The sequence below is a fragment of the Botrytis byssoidea genome (assembly GCF_014898295.1).
Source record: "Botrytis byssoidea strain MUCL 94 chromosome Unknown BBYS_010, whole genome shotgun sequence".
Taxonomy (NCBI): domain Eukaryota; kingdom Fungi; phylum Ascomycota; class Leotiomycetes; order Helotiales; family Sclerotiniaceae; genus Botrytis; species Botrytis byssoidea.
Window position 1 is genome coordinate 119,886 of NW_024065851.1, and position 15,755 is coordinate 135,640.

At 42.0% G+C, this 15,755-nt stretch overlaps 4 protein-coding genes across 4 annotated transcripts; 1 reads left to right on the top strand and 3 right to left on the bottom strand.

Moving 5' to 3' along the window:
- Positions 1 to 229: 229 nt before the first annotated feature.
- EAE97_005678 (uncharacterized protein) lies at positions 230 to 1,081 on the bottom strand (the record flags this gene model as incomplete). Its single annotated transcript, XM_038876190.1, has 3 exons — positions 230 to 541; positions 606 to 665; positions 710 to 1,081. The coding sequence occupies 3 exons, from the start codon at positions 1,079 to 1,081 to the stop codon at positions 491 to 493; spliced, it is 483 nt and encodes a 160-aa protein (XP_038732666.1). The 3' UTR covers positions 230 to 490.
- A 7,452-nt stretch (positions 1,082 to 8,533) lies between these two features.
- On the top strand, positions 8,534 to 10,609 carry EAE97_005679 (uncharacterized protein). The gene is made up of 2 exons (XM_038876191.1): positions 8,534 to 9,182; positions 9,241 to 10,609. Exons 1-2 carry the CDS (start codon positions 8,884 to 8,886, stop codon positions 10,493 to 10,495), a joined length of 1,554 nt encoding a protein of 517 aa, XP_038732667.1. The 5' UTR covers positions 8,534 to 8,883; the 3' UTR covers positions 10,496 to 10,609.
- Positions 10,610 to 11,173: 564 nt separating this feature from the next.
- On the bottom strand, positions 11,174 to 12,298 carry EAE97_005680 (uncharacterized protein; the record flags this gene model as incomplete). The annotated part of the gene is made up of 1 exon (XM_038876192.1): positions 11,174 to 12,298. The coding sequence occupies one exon, from the start codon at positions 12,296 to 12,298 to the stop codon at positions 11,174 to 11,176; it is 1,125 nt and encodes a 374-aa protein (XP_038732668.1).
- A 1,279-nt stretch (positions 12,299 to 13,577) lies between these two features.
- EAE97_005681 (uncharacterized protein) lies at positions 13,578 to 14,296 on the bottom strand (the record flags this gene model as incomplete). Its single annotated transcript, XM_038876193.1, has 2 exons — positions 13,578 to 13,749; positions 13,803 to 14,296. The coding sequence occupies 2 exons, from the start codon at positions 14,294 to 14,296 to the stop codon at positions 13,578 to 13,580; spliced, it is 666 nt and encodes a 221-aa protein (XP_038732669.1).
- Positions 14,297 to 15,755: the final 1,459 nt, after the last annotated feature.

Consider the following 15,755-nt stretch of genomic DNA (forward strand, 5'->3'; position numbering starts at 1 on the left):
TCAATTGTTTGATATTTTAGCGCGACAGACTGTTATCGGGCTTATCGTGGGTCGCTACAGTTACTTCAACTCCCTGGAGGTACTACCTAGTAGGTTGGTAGGTATTTTGAATCACACTTCATTGTCATATGCATATCAAAAATCACCATACAATTTATCATAATTCAATATTGCATATCACTTTGTTTCTTTGGAGATGTATGGATACTTAGTTCTTGACGATGTTTACTCAGGATCATTATTTGGTCTCTCTACCCGTACACTAAAGCTACAGTCCTCCTGGATGTGCTCCACATAAGAATTAGACCATCCTCTCAAGATTTTCTGCCTCCTTTGCAACAAGCTCATCAACCGTCAGTGCAACATGATGGAAGCTTTGTTTGGATCCATCCCAATAAATTGCTAAGCTATAAGTATCAAGTGATAAAATCACAGTAGTTGTGAAAAAAAGTGGTTGCGTCAAGTGACACCGTGAGAATATCATTCTTTCTTATGCCAACGACGTGGTAAAAAGAATGAATCCCTGGTGAGCCCTGGTGAGCTGAGAAAAACGTATTGGTGTTAGTTGAGCTATAACAAGTTGTTGAATACATACTTATACATACCCCTGGCCAAGTGATCCTCTCCCTCCATTCACTATTCATTCTTCGCTTCCCCTCAATACTCTGATAAAATATGAACAGTGACAACTGCTACATCTCCAAATCACTCTTTCATCTGTAATACTATCCATACTCCACCATTGCTTTTGTTCCTTTTCCCATTGAATCACAGCTTGAACTTCTAGCTCACCAAAACTCTCGCCTGGATACATCTCAATGTATGGCCTATGTTTTTCCAGATCGTCTGTAAGTAAAAAATAACGAATATGGTACTTGGGGGACGTAGTACTATCCTTTTCAATCTTTTGAAGTTCGATAATTGGTTCTAATTTTGTTGGTATGTTACCCGCAAGAAGGGGAAAAGCTTTGTTGAGTCGGAGACGAGCATCCAAGGCCGAAAGAAAGAGAGAAAGGAGGTTGGACGAGTGTCCCCTCGGGATACTAGTCGCAAGACAGCAGAGAATGACACTTGAAGACATCTTCTCTCGCTGGAGTGATGCGGTTCGGGAATGAACAAGGATTCAACGTAAGTTTTTAAACCATTCTTCCTCCAGATAGGGACTCTTCCTCTTCAGCTCTGTAGTAACAAGCTATGAATATCTATATTGATCGTCGAATTCAACTATACTTGTGCAGGTTTGCTTGAATAACGCTGTGGATTTTTTTGTTATGAATCATCTTCTATACGACAGCACACAATCTGCCTGCCGTACCGATTAACATCACCCTATCAACTCTGTTCTCATTTTGAGTAGCCGTATATAATTTATAGCAAGTGAGGTGTTGCCATGATGAAGTTTTCAATCAATCGCATGTTTGCCCATGAAAGAGGCCATGAGGTTCCCCGCAACGTTTAGGTGCCCGGGAAGAACGGACATCTGATTGTTAGTTGTGATGAAACAATGACCAAAATCTTGTGACAATAGAAGGTAGATGAGTATAAATAAATCGCCCTGCTTCCTATGCACACCAAGTTCAGGATATCCATAACCTCCTTAGGATTGTGTCATGTTCAAATATATTTCGGCTTATAGTTCATGCCGCTCCTGACTCACGCGACATCGCATTTAGAAGACGTATCTAAAGATTCTAGCGAGTTAATAATGTTGAGTTTCCATTACTCACCCTGAAACCTAAACATGAAGACCGTAAATAAACGAAAAATCCATTCTGGAGCAAAGTAGAGCAAGCAAAGTAGAGCAATGGTACCCCGCACCCCTCAATCACCCCTCATCGCTTCACTACCCACCCCCAACTTTTCAATTCCCAAATCTCGCACAATAATTGAGATCAAACACAATAATACTCCCCCAGGTATCAAGTTTAGAAACTTGCATGAAGCAACCCATGATCACAAGATAAATGAAAGCAAAGACAAACGACAGGTACAGTAATTGAATCAATTGACATTTCGCAAGCTGAGAACTGTACACTGGTTGGATTCCTAATGAAGAGAAATTTACTTCCGAGTCACAGTGTACATTGAAGTCCTATGAGAATCTACTACTTTTTCTCAACAAAAAAAAAGAATTCAAGATCAATCCAATCGGGTCACTACCAACCATGGAATCATCTGGAAAAGACTGAATCGCTGTTCCTCGAGAATTTTGCACCAGACAAAAATCACCAATGATTTCTCATCGAAACGACACATGACGCGAAGACATTCGATGTGAAATACTAGGACACTGGTTCTTGAATCTACACGGACTAGAGCCTGAAATGTCAAGACATCAGAAGCGCAAAAATGAGCAACAAGAAAGGAAGATCTCCTGGTACATACACATTTAGTACTCACAAACCCAAGACACTCAACCTTTTCTACATGCATTCCACTCAGATAAGCACCACTCAGAACTCACATTTCACATCTGTATCGCACCTAGCCCAGCCACATCTTAAATGCATCCCAATCATCACCATCTCAAAAGCAAAAGTAAAACCTCAACCGCTTTACCGATCCCACTTCTAACCGCACGATACGTGCATTCCTCAAAATCCCGATGTTTGCAAGACAATCATCAATCTGCTTGGCCGCTCGCTGAGCGACTCGAGATCTACCGTACATACATACATACAGTATATAGTACATACTGACCAGTACCCAGCGTGCCTATCAGATGCAGCAGAGCCCTACCTCCCGTTCGTGAATATGCATGCAGCAGCAACCAGCTCGAGTGCCATGTCACACTCGCCCGCGTCTAGACAATTGACGTGGTCCGCCACGCCTTGCTGATGGACACTCCGTCGGCGCGCAGAAAGAGTGGAGCGTATCGGCTACGCCGCAGGAGCGGCAAACACATGGCATCTGTGGGGTGGGGATGCGCGAGTGAGACTTCGTTGGTACTGGTATGCTATGTGTATGTGTATGTGTGTATGTATGTGCGATAGACGCAGATGATGCGGTGAGGATGAGGTTGGTTTGGATGTACGGAGAATGGTTGGATTTGTTTACCGTTTGTTTTTACAAGGAGATTGAGCGAGCGGGTTGGGCTGGCCTGGGCTTGGGTTAGCACCCGGTATGTTTTGGAGTAGGGGATTGGGATGGACTGGAGGGGCTTGAGGAGGGGCAGAGGTGCAGTGTGGAGTATTATACATCATTTCATATCACATCATCTCTCATCCACAGTACCTACCATACTCCAAGACCTCGATATCAACGTAAATGAATAAACATACGAAGCACAATATAAAAAGGAAGCGGTGTACCTACTGCCGGGCGGTGTAAGGTAATTGACAACTGCCGCCCCTCTATCCTCTCGAGCTTCGGGGAGTCATTCCAGACCCACCCACAATATCACGTCGAGAAGAATATCCGTAGCGGGGCGGAAGTACCAATTGGTTGGAGCCTCAAGGTGCAAGGATGGAGGGGAAGATACTCCGTATATATATTTATTGTATGTTGTAGAGTAATTTGTGCGGACGATGGAAATGAGAATGGGGTGGGATGGAGAGAAGGATATTGCCGCATAGGCGGTGAGATACCGATTTAATTCGCTTTCGTCCCTTCACGAGGCCGAGACAAGGAACAGGAAGATGGGGAGCACGGCATGTGGAGAAACTTTCGCGTTGCATATTGTGGGTGGAGGGGAGGGAGGGGGGGGTCCGAGGGGTGTGTTTCGAAAAAAGGGGCAAAGGGGAAAGGAAAGGAAGGAAAGGAAAGCAAAGGGAGAAGAAAGACAAGAAAGACTTGCTTGCAATTATTTGCTTGGAATACGGTACAGTAAAACGGTAATAAAAGATATAGATTATAAATAAATAACAAATAAAAGAAATAGACAATTATTTCGCCCCCAAAATTCTCATCGTTTAATCGCGTACCACAACTGTTCCAAAATGTTTCAAAAAGATCACATCATATCGTCTTGCGCAATCTGAGCCATCTTACTGTATGGTATGTGTGTGTCTTGCTTGAAAAAGGAAAATCTGTTTCACATGTACGTTTGTGCTTTTCCTAGTAACTCTCAAGGTGTAATTTTATTAATGCTGGGTCACTATCACATGACCAAGACGGTTTCTACGTGAGGGAAATTTCTAAATACACACCATGATGAAGTACCACCACGCCGTTGCAACCCCCCGATATCTTTTTACTGCGAAAAAGAAAATATGGAGAGGCGGCGCGGCAATTACATGTTCTTGTTTGGGGTTGGACAAGCAGATTCATGCCGTGTTTGCAGAAGCGTTTGGAGACTTAGTTTTTGGGGGGGAGGGGGTCTAGATCTTTTTGATATGTTTGACTTTGATTTTGCTCAAACCTTATTATTATATGGTAGACAGGTAGCTTCTTGGGTTGGTATCGTTCACTGATAGATGGTGGATGGATGGATGGCTTAGAAGTTGGTGTTGGGATGGAAATCATAGTTCATAGTTCATAGTTCATACAGTCAGTCAGTGTACACTAATCAATCAATCATATCATCGATCATCCAACTTCCCGTTTTAGAAAATGAAGGGACATATCGAATCTGACTGTACTCTCTCCGGAGGATCTATTTTTTCCTTCCCTCCAGTGTAACATCAAATTCACATACCATACCCATCCATACCCATACCACCAATGTGCCACACGCGCCACTGCAATACGACTCTGGAACCAGGCTTGTTCTGGAAATACAGAGGCGAGATTGATTTATGCAGGATGGAGGAACACTGCACGCACACATACATATATACACACATCGATGCAAGGACAATTGTGCGCCGTACGTAGATACGGTACAAGCAACTTCTTTTTCTGGATGCATTATCCGAGGTTGTATATGGAGGATGTGAGGGGTGAGTAGACGGGTGGGATGGGTTATCCTCATGCTGTATCTAGCCTGTGTGAGGAGGCAGGTACACCTACTAGGTAGGTACCTCCATTGGTAATGCAATGTGATGTGATGTGAGTGGCAAAGTGAATAGGGATAGAAGTGAAGAATCGGAGGAATCATTGAGAATTCCGACTTTCTGCATAATGAAGTGTATCATGATTATGAACGTGAAGATGGGGAAAAAAGGGGAGAAGGGCCGGAGGTAGAAAGGGCCAGAGGGATGAAATGTGGTGAGATTGGTGGGATCGTATGGTATTGTGTCTACTGGATTCCAAGGTTGGATGATATAATTGACATTTGACAGGCATATTGGGTACTGGGAATTTGGGGTAGTGTGATGTTTATTTCTTCATGTAAGTGGTTTGGCTCGGTTGGTTTGGAGTGGCACAAGGGGATGGATTGTTTGGATAGATGATTATGCTAAATGCTAAATGCTAAATGTTGAATGTTAAATGTTCAATATCAAACGCATTATCATCAGATACTCTACGATACCTACCTACCTGGGTAAAGATAGTTGGGTAACATGGAACGAGCCATTGATCTAGTGGGACCAAAAGTCAAGTAAGTAACCTACGGAGCGGAGAATCGATACTAACTATGATCTATCTACGGAGGTATCGGATTGTGTGATCAATTGAGTAGTAGTAGCACCGCTGCACCGCACCATCTAGTGATATTTCTCCGGAATTATGGATTCAATAGGTTAGATGACCGACAACGGAGAAGTAGGAAAGCGGAGGGTGGTATTGTGAAGGGGTGGAATAATTTTATTTCTGATGTGAGGATGTGATGTGAGGATGTGGTGAGAAGGATGAAGGAATGCATTGTTGGAGGGATCGGAGGGAGTGATGGATGTGATGGATGTGATGGATGTAATGGATGTAATGGATGTAATGGATGTAATGGATGTAAGGTGGTTTGTAAGGTGGTTTGTAATTCTTTAGCATCTACGTCTTTACTTGAAATATACTGAAATGGCGTAGAATTATTGCTGAGTGAGAAGGTTGAGGGGCTGAAGTTTGATATAGTACTTTATGAATGCCAATGAAAGTTTAGATACCTGCATTAATACTGGCAGTAGTTGGTACTGTAGATTTGAATAAATTCTTAATTACTCGAATGAGTATATCCTCGAAGAAATAATAAAATCATACCCATTCTTGAAATCCCAATGTCAATATATCTATGTCGGTCGACCTTACGTTCAAAGTTCTCGAACAATTCCAATTCCACTTCCACTTCCACTTCCACTTCCACTTCGATCCCTTTTCGCTTTGATACCCACGTTCCCTCGCCTCCCGAGTCCCCTCGCACGTCTCCCCTCACCGATCTATATCATACCATCCTATACCCTACCCTACCTTACCCTACCCTACCCTACCTCCCATACGGTTTCTTCCCCAAACCCCTGATCGACAAGGAGGGGCAACCGCCGCGTCGAAGGTTTACGAATCAATCTCCTCTGGGCTCCATCAGCGATATCCAAAGATCAAACTTCCCTGTTGGGTTTGCTCAATGATGAAACTTAATATCAATCTTGTTGATGATATATTGACAAACACCTTCTATCCTGTGTAAACCTTTGTAAACTGTGCGTATCCGTTCCATACGGTGACGGTAATTAGAGAAAGTTTATTGCTTCGATCCAGGTATCACCATCACTCCGGAGTTTCCTATCATCTATAGAAGACCGTCTTTGAGAATCAAAGTCCAAATGTCACTCCCCGTCCATCCCGAGCATCCCTAGATATTTCTCTAACATGCTAAAGAAACTAAAGGTGGATCATCTTTTGTGGTTGAAACTTTATTGAGGAAGGTTTTGAGTGAATTTCTTGGGAACCTTGGGATCTTGGAAGATTAGAAGATTAGAACATTAGAACATTCGGGAATTTATTTATTCATTCAGAAATTGATTGCGTGGTGAATAAAGGGAAATAAAGGGGTTCATTTGTAAATCTCTCTTTACGAATGCACTATTCTGAGCTGGGCTGGGCTGGCTGGGCTGAGTATGGAACATATGTCGTACTTTTTGATATGAGGATTGGTAACGTATACAAACGTATCCATCTCCTAGGGAGCTTTTAGGTGGCATAGGGAGTACGAAAACAGGTACGAAGGAAGGCAGAGAAGCTCCACATGAGATTCTGGAAGTATCATCATCTTTATCATTATCATCATCGTATTATCATCATCGTATTATCATCATCGTATTATCATCATCGTATTATCATCATCGTATTATCATCATCGTAGGTTACGTGCTCGTAATAGATTCACATAAGAACAAGTAAGATATGATTATATATATATATATATATATAGTACTATTATCGTATTCCAACAGGTAACAATGCTATATAAGCCAAGTACATACAAGTGAATACCTGGTAATCACCCAAAGTATAAGCAAGAGATGGAGGAGGTACCCTAGATTGGTACGTACGATGTTCCTAGATAGGTAGGTAGGCAACCAAGGAAAGTTTCCCAAGCCTTCTTTTCTTGTTGGATAATAATCTAAATTTAGGATAAAAGGGTACACAAATCAATCTTTCCTTCTTTCGAGTTCTTTCTTTCTCTCTGGGTGATTCGCCATCCTTACGTATGTTTAAATGGGACATGAGATGATTGGTAAATAGGAGTGGTAACTGGTAACTTGTAAGCTCTCATGAGATTTCCATTGAGAGTGGTGAAGGTATGGGATTTCACGTATGGGCTAGAAAGTATAAGCTTGAGCTATGAGATCTGTTGTATGAACTATAGACTATGAATCATGAATCATGAACCATGAACCACGAACCTTAACCCTCAACCATAAATTACAAACCATAAACTCTCAATTGTAAACCCCCAGCCATAAACTCTATCAATAACTTCAAACTTCACACTTCACACTTCACACTTCATACTTCATACTTCAAACCCATCAAAATCTACCATGGAGGCTGTGTTAAGTTGGTTTTGCACTACTGTACGGTAAGGTAAGGTAAAAAGGCTTGAGCCCACTCATCAGTCGTACTCACCCACTCACTCACTCACTCACTCACTCACTCACCCACTCACCCACTTGCCCACTCTTTACGATGTGTGTTGGAAAATGGAATCTGGAACCCATAAATATAATGTAAGAGAGAGGAGAGCTTAATTCTTTAATTCTTAATTCTTAATTCTTAATTCTTACTAAATTGATTCAAATGGCGTGAACTTGACTTGGCGTATTACCTGTGTAGTTAAGCATCTAGACTGTTCACGCTAAACCTAATATGGTAAGTTCTGAGATCAAGCATGGATCCTATTGAGAACATTCCTTTCTGGGATCATGACTTTCCATCAAGTAAATGAATGATGTGATGTGATTGGTCTCTGGATTTCCTAGAATGATCTTGAATAAACCCCTTAACCGAACACCGTGTTCAATTGATAAAGAGGACAGATCTCCCACCTCGAATATTCCCATCTCACCCACACAAGCAATCCAATCTCTCTCTCTCTCTCTCTCTCTCTCTCCCTCTTCTTTCTATTCCATCTATCCTTGCTTGGAACCTTCCATCATCTTCTTACTTTTAATTCTCTTCTTCCATTCCTTAATTCTTATTCGTCTATCTACCTGAATTAAGGCATCTCCAGGCATCTCCAGGCATCTCCAGGCATCTCCAGGCATCCATTGACTCATACCTTCCATCTCAAGTGGGCCACCTGTCCTCCTCATTATGGGCTTGTCCACATTTGACCCCCTCCACAATATCCTACATCTACAATAGTCATTCTGTGCATTAACCCATTTTGATTGTCCCTTTTCCTCTCCATCTCCATCATAGAACATCAATAAGAGATCCACTCAGGAACTTAAGAACTAAGTTTCATCATCCACTTTGAGTTCGAGGTCAAGGTCGAGGTCGTCATTATCAATATCAACCTCAACCTCACATATAACCAATCCACATCAATCACCATACCACCAAAAGATGTCGACTCCAAACCTAAAATTTGAGTTATCACCAGCAGATTCTCTCGCCGAATCTTTCACTTCGATACCTGGTCAACAATATCCTTCATTATTTCACACTGAAGGAAGCATGGAGCCACTACAAGCTATGACTCCACAATCTTTCGATGGTGATAGCATGTTTGGAGATGATATGGGTGAGGATATGGGTTTAACTGGAAGTCTCGCTGGTACACCTGCACCAGAAAAGAAACAAGTCAAGAAGAGAAAGTCTTGGGGTCAACAATTACCTGAACCCAAAACCAATCTCCCTCCAAGGTAATTTAATTCACTCGTCATTCATCACCTCACAACATTGACTAATCTAATCCCACAGAAAACGAGCAAAGACAGAAGATGAAAAGGAACAACGTCGAGTTGAGAGAGTTCTTCGAAATCGTCGAGCTGCTCAAACATCGAGGGAGAGAAAGAGGCAAGAAGTTGATAATCTTCAAGCAGAAAAAGATCAAATCGAACGTAGAAATACCGATTTGCAATTACAATTGGCAGATATGCAAGCTAGATATGAAGAAGTTCGTCGAAAGCTAGAAGAGGTTACCGGTATGGCTGGGGAAAATATTACACCAGCATGCCTTCCTCCTTCATCTGTTACTTCATCACCAAGTCGAAAAGAAAGTTTCGATGGACAATCCCCACTCGCCTTTACAAAACAATTATTTGGAATGGAAGAGTCTGGATCAACCATGACATCAATTAGAGATAGTCACAATACCATGCAATCAGCAACTGGTACTGTTGATCTAGCTTCCGTTTCCCCACCACCACCTTCCATGGAATCAAATGATGAGGACTCATTCAACCCCAGTTCTTTCGGTATGACACAACATTCTGCTGCAATGTTGTGCGACCTGCAGTGTCAACCGAAAGTACAAGGGCATTGGATGAGTACCCCTCAGAATATTCTAATTTCACGGGTTTTGGTCAGTACACTATGGGTTCAAATGATGACTTCACCAGTCATCTCGAATATCCTGATTCCCTTGGTGCAGATCAAACTTTCTTTAATGAACGGATCGGTCCTATCGTCGACGCCTTCACTAATAACTTTGATAATTTGGTTACTGACAACAACGGCGCCACTAACGATGCCTTATTCGCGGACTTCATTCACCAAGACGAGATCACACCATCTGCGCCCGAAGTACACTCTTCGGATTCGATTGTTGAGGAGACTCTTAACCTGCAGTCCCAGCTTGGCGCGTCCTCTTCTGGATGCGACGCTGGAGACAATGCGGTTGTCGTCTAATCAACAATCAGCTAGCGATTGTATGAACGGCGCAAAGGTGTTTGATCTTCGTTACGGTGGTAAGTCTTCGAGTTTGGAATCTTTAATAACGTTGTCTTGGGCTATTAAAGTTATAATGAAGGAACAGGCAAAGGAACAGACGTCGACAATTTCAAAACCGGACGCGGTAATGAATGTTGAGCAGTCTTCTGAGAAGGATTTGTTTGAATTTAGAGAATTTAGTAAGGGTAGGGTGCATGGGAATTCTTCTGTGAAGGATAACAGTATACTTGGGGAAAAGTCCTTGGACGGACATTGGAGTATGGCGTTGGAGGATGATCAATAAGTTGATTCATTTCTCTTGAAATTAGCGATATCATAGGGTGGTTGGCGTGCTAGACCTTGTATCATCACCATTGTGCCAATACAAATATTGAACATTTGTTCACATGAATTTTTATCGTTCCATCCGTGAAGCTTGATTGTGATTGTAATTTATACAAAGACCATCGTTCCTTAGCTTAGGGATGCCGCTCCGCTAGGCCACTGCCGTGGGGGCTTTCGCGCTTCGCTTGAAGAAGCGAATGTAATGTAAGTGAAGGACTTCCAACCTCATCAAGTATCCAATAATGCTGCGCCAAAATTAATTATGAAAAATCAAAGTATAGTGTTTTGATCAAACTAACTACTATCTATCAATATTCCCGTACTCCATAAACTTCAAACCGAATCTATAACAATCGCTATCTATCAAAATTTTAATGCTTTAAAAACTCCAGAAACTCCAAACTTCAAACTTCAAATCGAATTTATACATCTTTCGATACGATGAGATGAGATGCGCGTACTGACTGGTTGACTGACTGTGTGGATATATAAACCCAAGCAGTTACGCAGGTAGGTAGGTAGGTAGGTAGGTAGGTAGGTAGGTAGGCAGGTAGTACCTACTCATACCTACTACCGGCATGGTATCATATTGAAGCCTCGAAGCCTCGAAGCCTCACCCGAAGCCGGATCCAGACTATCAATGATTATTTCTGTATGATTGAAAGGATTGCGAACTCATATAATGATTTGAACCATGTGCATTGTATGTACTTGACGACTGATGATGCTGACTCATCATAATTGATGTTTGTCTTCGTTTTGGTTGTTGCGGACGTGGTGGTGCTGTCGGTAGTGGTGCTACAGGGTATTCACTTGGTGTGTATGGTGATAGGGTCTTAACACTTCTTGGATGTTCACGCTCCGATCTATGTGATGATGATGGTGGTTGTTCAGTGAATTCACTTGGTGATGGGGCCCTAACCCTTCTTGGACGTTCACGCTCCGATCTATGTGATGATGGTGGTTGTTCAGTGGATTCACTTGGTGATGGGGCCCTAACCCTTCTTGGACGTTCACGCTCCGATCTATGTGATGATGGTGGTTGTTCAGTGAATTCACTTGGTGATAGGGCCTTAACCCTTCTTGAACGTTCACGCTCCGATCTATGTGATGATGGTGGTTGTTCAGTGAACCCACTTGGTTCGTATAATGATGGGTCCTTAACGCTTCTTTCTGCATTGCTTTTTAAATATTTCTGTATCGTTCTGGGTGTTGTTGTTGATGATGATGGTGGTGGCGGTGGTGGTAGTTCGAGAGGTGGCTCACGTGTACTGCTACTTGCGCCATGTTCACTACTCAGCTGTCTCACAGTTAAGTCTGAGTCGCGAGAGCTTGGAACCCCGCTGTGTGCATACCGTCCACTGCCCCGTATCTTGGTCACTGCCCAATCTTGATTCCTCGTATGACTAGAAGTAGAAGCAGGACCCCTTCTCATAGACGGTTGTACAGAAATTTGGCTGATGCTATCCCATGGCCCTACAGTATCGGCATAACTATCAGTATCAAAAACATCGTTATGATGACCAGAACGACCATCGTTATGAGAACCAGGAAGTCGTAGGGTTGGGCAGAATGGTTCTCCTGGGGGAGCCCTGTTCACCGTTTCATGTGGTTGACGTAGAAATTGTCGAAGGCCATTATTAGGACCACCCTCGCTCGGCGAATAGTTATAAACTTTCGTTTTCCCATTGCCAGTAGTTGTTATTTCGTTCTGGGCCTGGGTGGTTCGCGAGATACGGGAGCCGGATTTGCCAGAAGGCATGATTTTTTGAATGAGGATATAAGAGGCGAATATGCGAGACTTCGGAATTGCTGTGGAAAGTGAATTGTGCGCGCTGCAGATCTTTCTTATTAGGACTTTTCAGGGTATAAGGTTCATGGATATATATAGGTAGCATTTTGAATATATATGTCAGCCTGAAATAATGGTCACTTCTCGGTACAGAAAAGGGATCGAGAAATCTGGACCGAGACCCGGAGGAAAATATTGCCTAGACGGTAACCCCTCGGTGACCCAATCCCACGATAATTTTGGCGACATATTATGGAAGTAAAAATGGGCCGAGAGGTTTGTTTAGATCCATGATAGCCATTTCGTCCGAATGGGTCGGAAAATGAGGCATTGGAAAAGTTTCAAGAGTTGCCTAGTAACAATTCGTCAAGTAAATCAACCAACAAAGAGGACATCTGGAAATATTGACTCGTTAGTTACTGATTTCGGACCTCACTCTCATTTCGTATACGGTTCAAACACTCCGCCAGGCCTGTATCGTGGTGCTTTCATCGCTTTGCTCTAGGTACCTAGAAAAAGACAACGTTTCAGCGAAGCGATATAAAGAGGACTGAATTTCCATGTCGGATTTTACCAATTTGGTGTAAACGTTATAAAGAAAGTCTCTTCAATTATATGATAAGAAACTTTCATGTATGAATAATGGTAGAATGAATTGTTTCTAGATATATAACTGAGACATATAACGGGCAAGATGGTGAGAAAAGGAAATGAGAAAAGGAAATGATCAATGATGAGAAGAATTGGATTGCGGAAGCAAGCAATTGAAGACAACGGGGTAAAGTATTAACAACAGAGTGGATGAAGATGAGGTAACTAAAAGGTCTCTGGTAGTCCGAAAACTTAATCTCTGCACAAATAACAAAATGATGTGAGGGTTTCCTTATCCCACAGCACAGGTTAGAATGATTCGCACTTCAAGAACTGCACTGTTGTTATGTAGATGGATGAACAAACAATTGGATAGAAGGATGAGTGAACGACTAAATATATGAATGAATGAACGTCAGATACATAGATATATGTGAATAGAGGCCAAATAAATGATTGCATATATCCCCTCCTCCACTCCAATGTGTAAGGAACGATGAGGTAAAAGTGCAGAACAAATTGTCAATTCGATTCATTATGAATCAGTACTTCCCCAATAACCGCAGATATAACAGCAAAGCAGTGTTTCATAACCAGTATAAGCTTTCCAGTGGACCAGTAGATAGATATTGGAGATTGCCATGTCGATGAGTCGATATCATACCAAATTCTCAGCAGTTTGTCTATTCCCGTCGTCTCTAAGAATAATTCGATGAGCATCATTTCGACCAAACAATTCCTCTCGATTTTCATCGCTTTCACTGTGGAAGTGAAATTTGAGCATAAAAGTTTGATTTTGAATCGGTAATGCTATGATGTATTGTATAGCCCTGAAAGAAAATATTAGAAAACTATATCCACAAAAATATTGTTGATAACTTACATGGCGAAAAAGGCGATTACAATCCCATCAACCACTAGATAATTCTCGTAGTTGTTCACCATCCCACCAATCATTGAAAATGCTAAACCACTAGCCAACAAGAAATCCATAACATTTGTTGCTTTAGCTCCATTTGGTCTAACGGATAATTTACTCTGCCAGGAACCACGGCTAATTTCAACAGTGACATGAAAGACTGATGAAACAAATGTATGCAGGATTCGAACGGTATTGAAGATCAAACTGAGCATGAGAAAGACATCAGCAGCGATATACTTCTCATGACCATAGGTAACGAATAGTGCGAAAGCGGCTGATCCGAATGCGAGGTTCATGAGTCGGAGAATAAGTACATAGTTGATGGTGATAGAACGACTCTTGGAGGTACGAGGAGAATATTCCTCAGATGTTCGATATCCATCTGAACTTGGGGCAATGTATCGATCTGAATCCGTGGATTCTCGAGGGAGGGGAGAATAATCTGGGGAACCCATGATTGGAAATAGATGCTTCGTTATTGATGCTGTAATTCTATAATTTGACGAAAATGTAAACGCGTAGAACGAACGAAAAGAATGAATGAGAAGTACTACATGGAAATCAAGGACATTTGAGGTAATAAGTAAACAAAACAATACGATTGACAATCCACGTATTCAATTCTTATGTAAACAAAAAGCAAGGTATCTATCAAAGCGCTTCGTGTAAGAAAGGCGGCGTATGAAACTATATACGGGAATTTCGAAATAGCTTCCACAAATCAAACAGATTGACTCGGCCACTCAACCTTAAATCTCAATGATCTATTGCAAGTGTCATATAAATATCAAAGATCATTGGCTGGAAAACTCGCTTGAGTTCCATCTTGCATATACCCAGCCTTAGGGAGGATTTGAAATGCATATATTTGTACCAAATGGACCGGGACTGCAGAGCATAGCCACGTTAATGGGTTCACTGTGACGGCCTGCTAGGAGACACTCGAGGATGAACCATATAATGAAAGATGAATGCCTAATTGACCATCAAGTTGATAAGATAAGTATCCTTGAATGTTTCATGTGTGTGACATACCGTCCCAACCTCTTTCGCTGTTGTTCGTGAAATGTCTTCGGGGCGTCGTGGACGTTCTATCTTGATAGGTACTTTGTAGACTCGGTGATTACCCATATGGTCTGTCGATCTTGAATTGCGCCGTTCTTTATGTCTGCCTTGAGATATCATCAACTAAACAGATTGAATGCATGAATAGTTCGTTAATGATGAGTACGCCCTTTTGAGATGACTGGGTGATTGGATGTTTGACAGACAAGATAATCAAATATAGTTATGAAATGATGAATTAAGAGTATGGGGACCTGTCCTGTCAGTAAACTTGGTGGGGGTACCTAAATTAAGTGGACGGCAAGTATGAAAGGTTAGCGTGTATTACATAACATTCTATCATCTACTATGCATGATTATTCTATTACTTCAAGAACATCATCGACGAACATGTATCTACAAACACAAGTTTGATCTATAATACCTCGCTGTACAATTCTAAAATGTCAAATAACCACTACCAATCATTCAAACTCACCCAGTTTTACTTCTCACAATCAGAACGCAATATCCAAGGACCAGCGACAAGTAGATTCGCAAGCCCATTTCAACCATCACACGTTGAATTCCTCATGTCGAGTTTCTGAGTTTCTATGTTTCTGTCCCTCCTACAGATAACTGGATGGTATTCCCTGTTCTCTTCCTCATCATTCACTATCCTTCGAGATAAACCATTGATCGCCCACCCCTCATTTCTACTCTTTCGAACACACCAAGTGCTCCCAGCCCCTTGCCACCCCTTGAAACCCCGCCTCACAACTTCAACACCAACACCAAGATCAACACCAACATCTCACACCACTACCTACCCACTACCCACTACCCTCTACCACTTACCCGCAAGTTTAA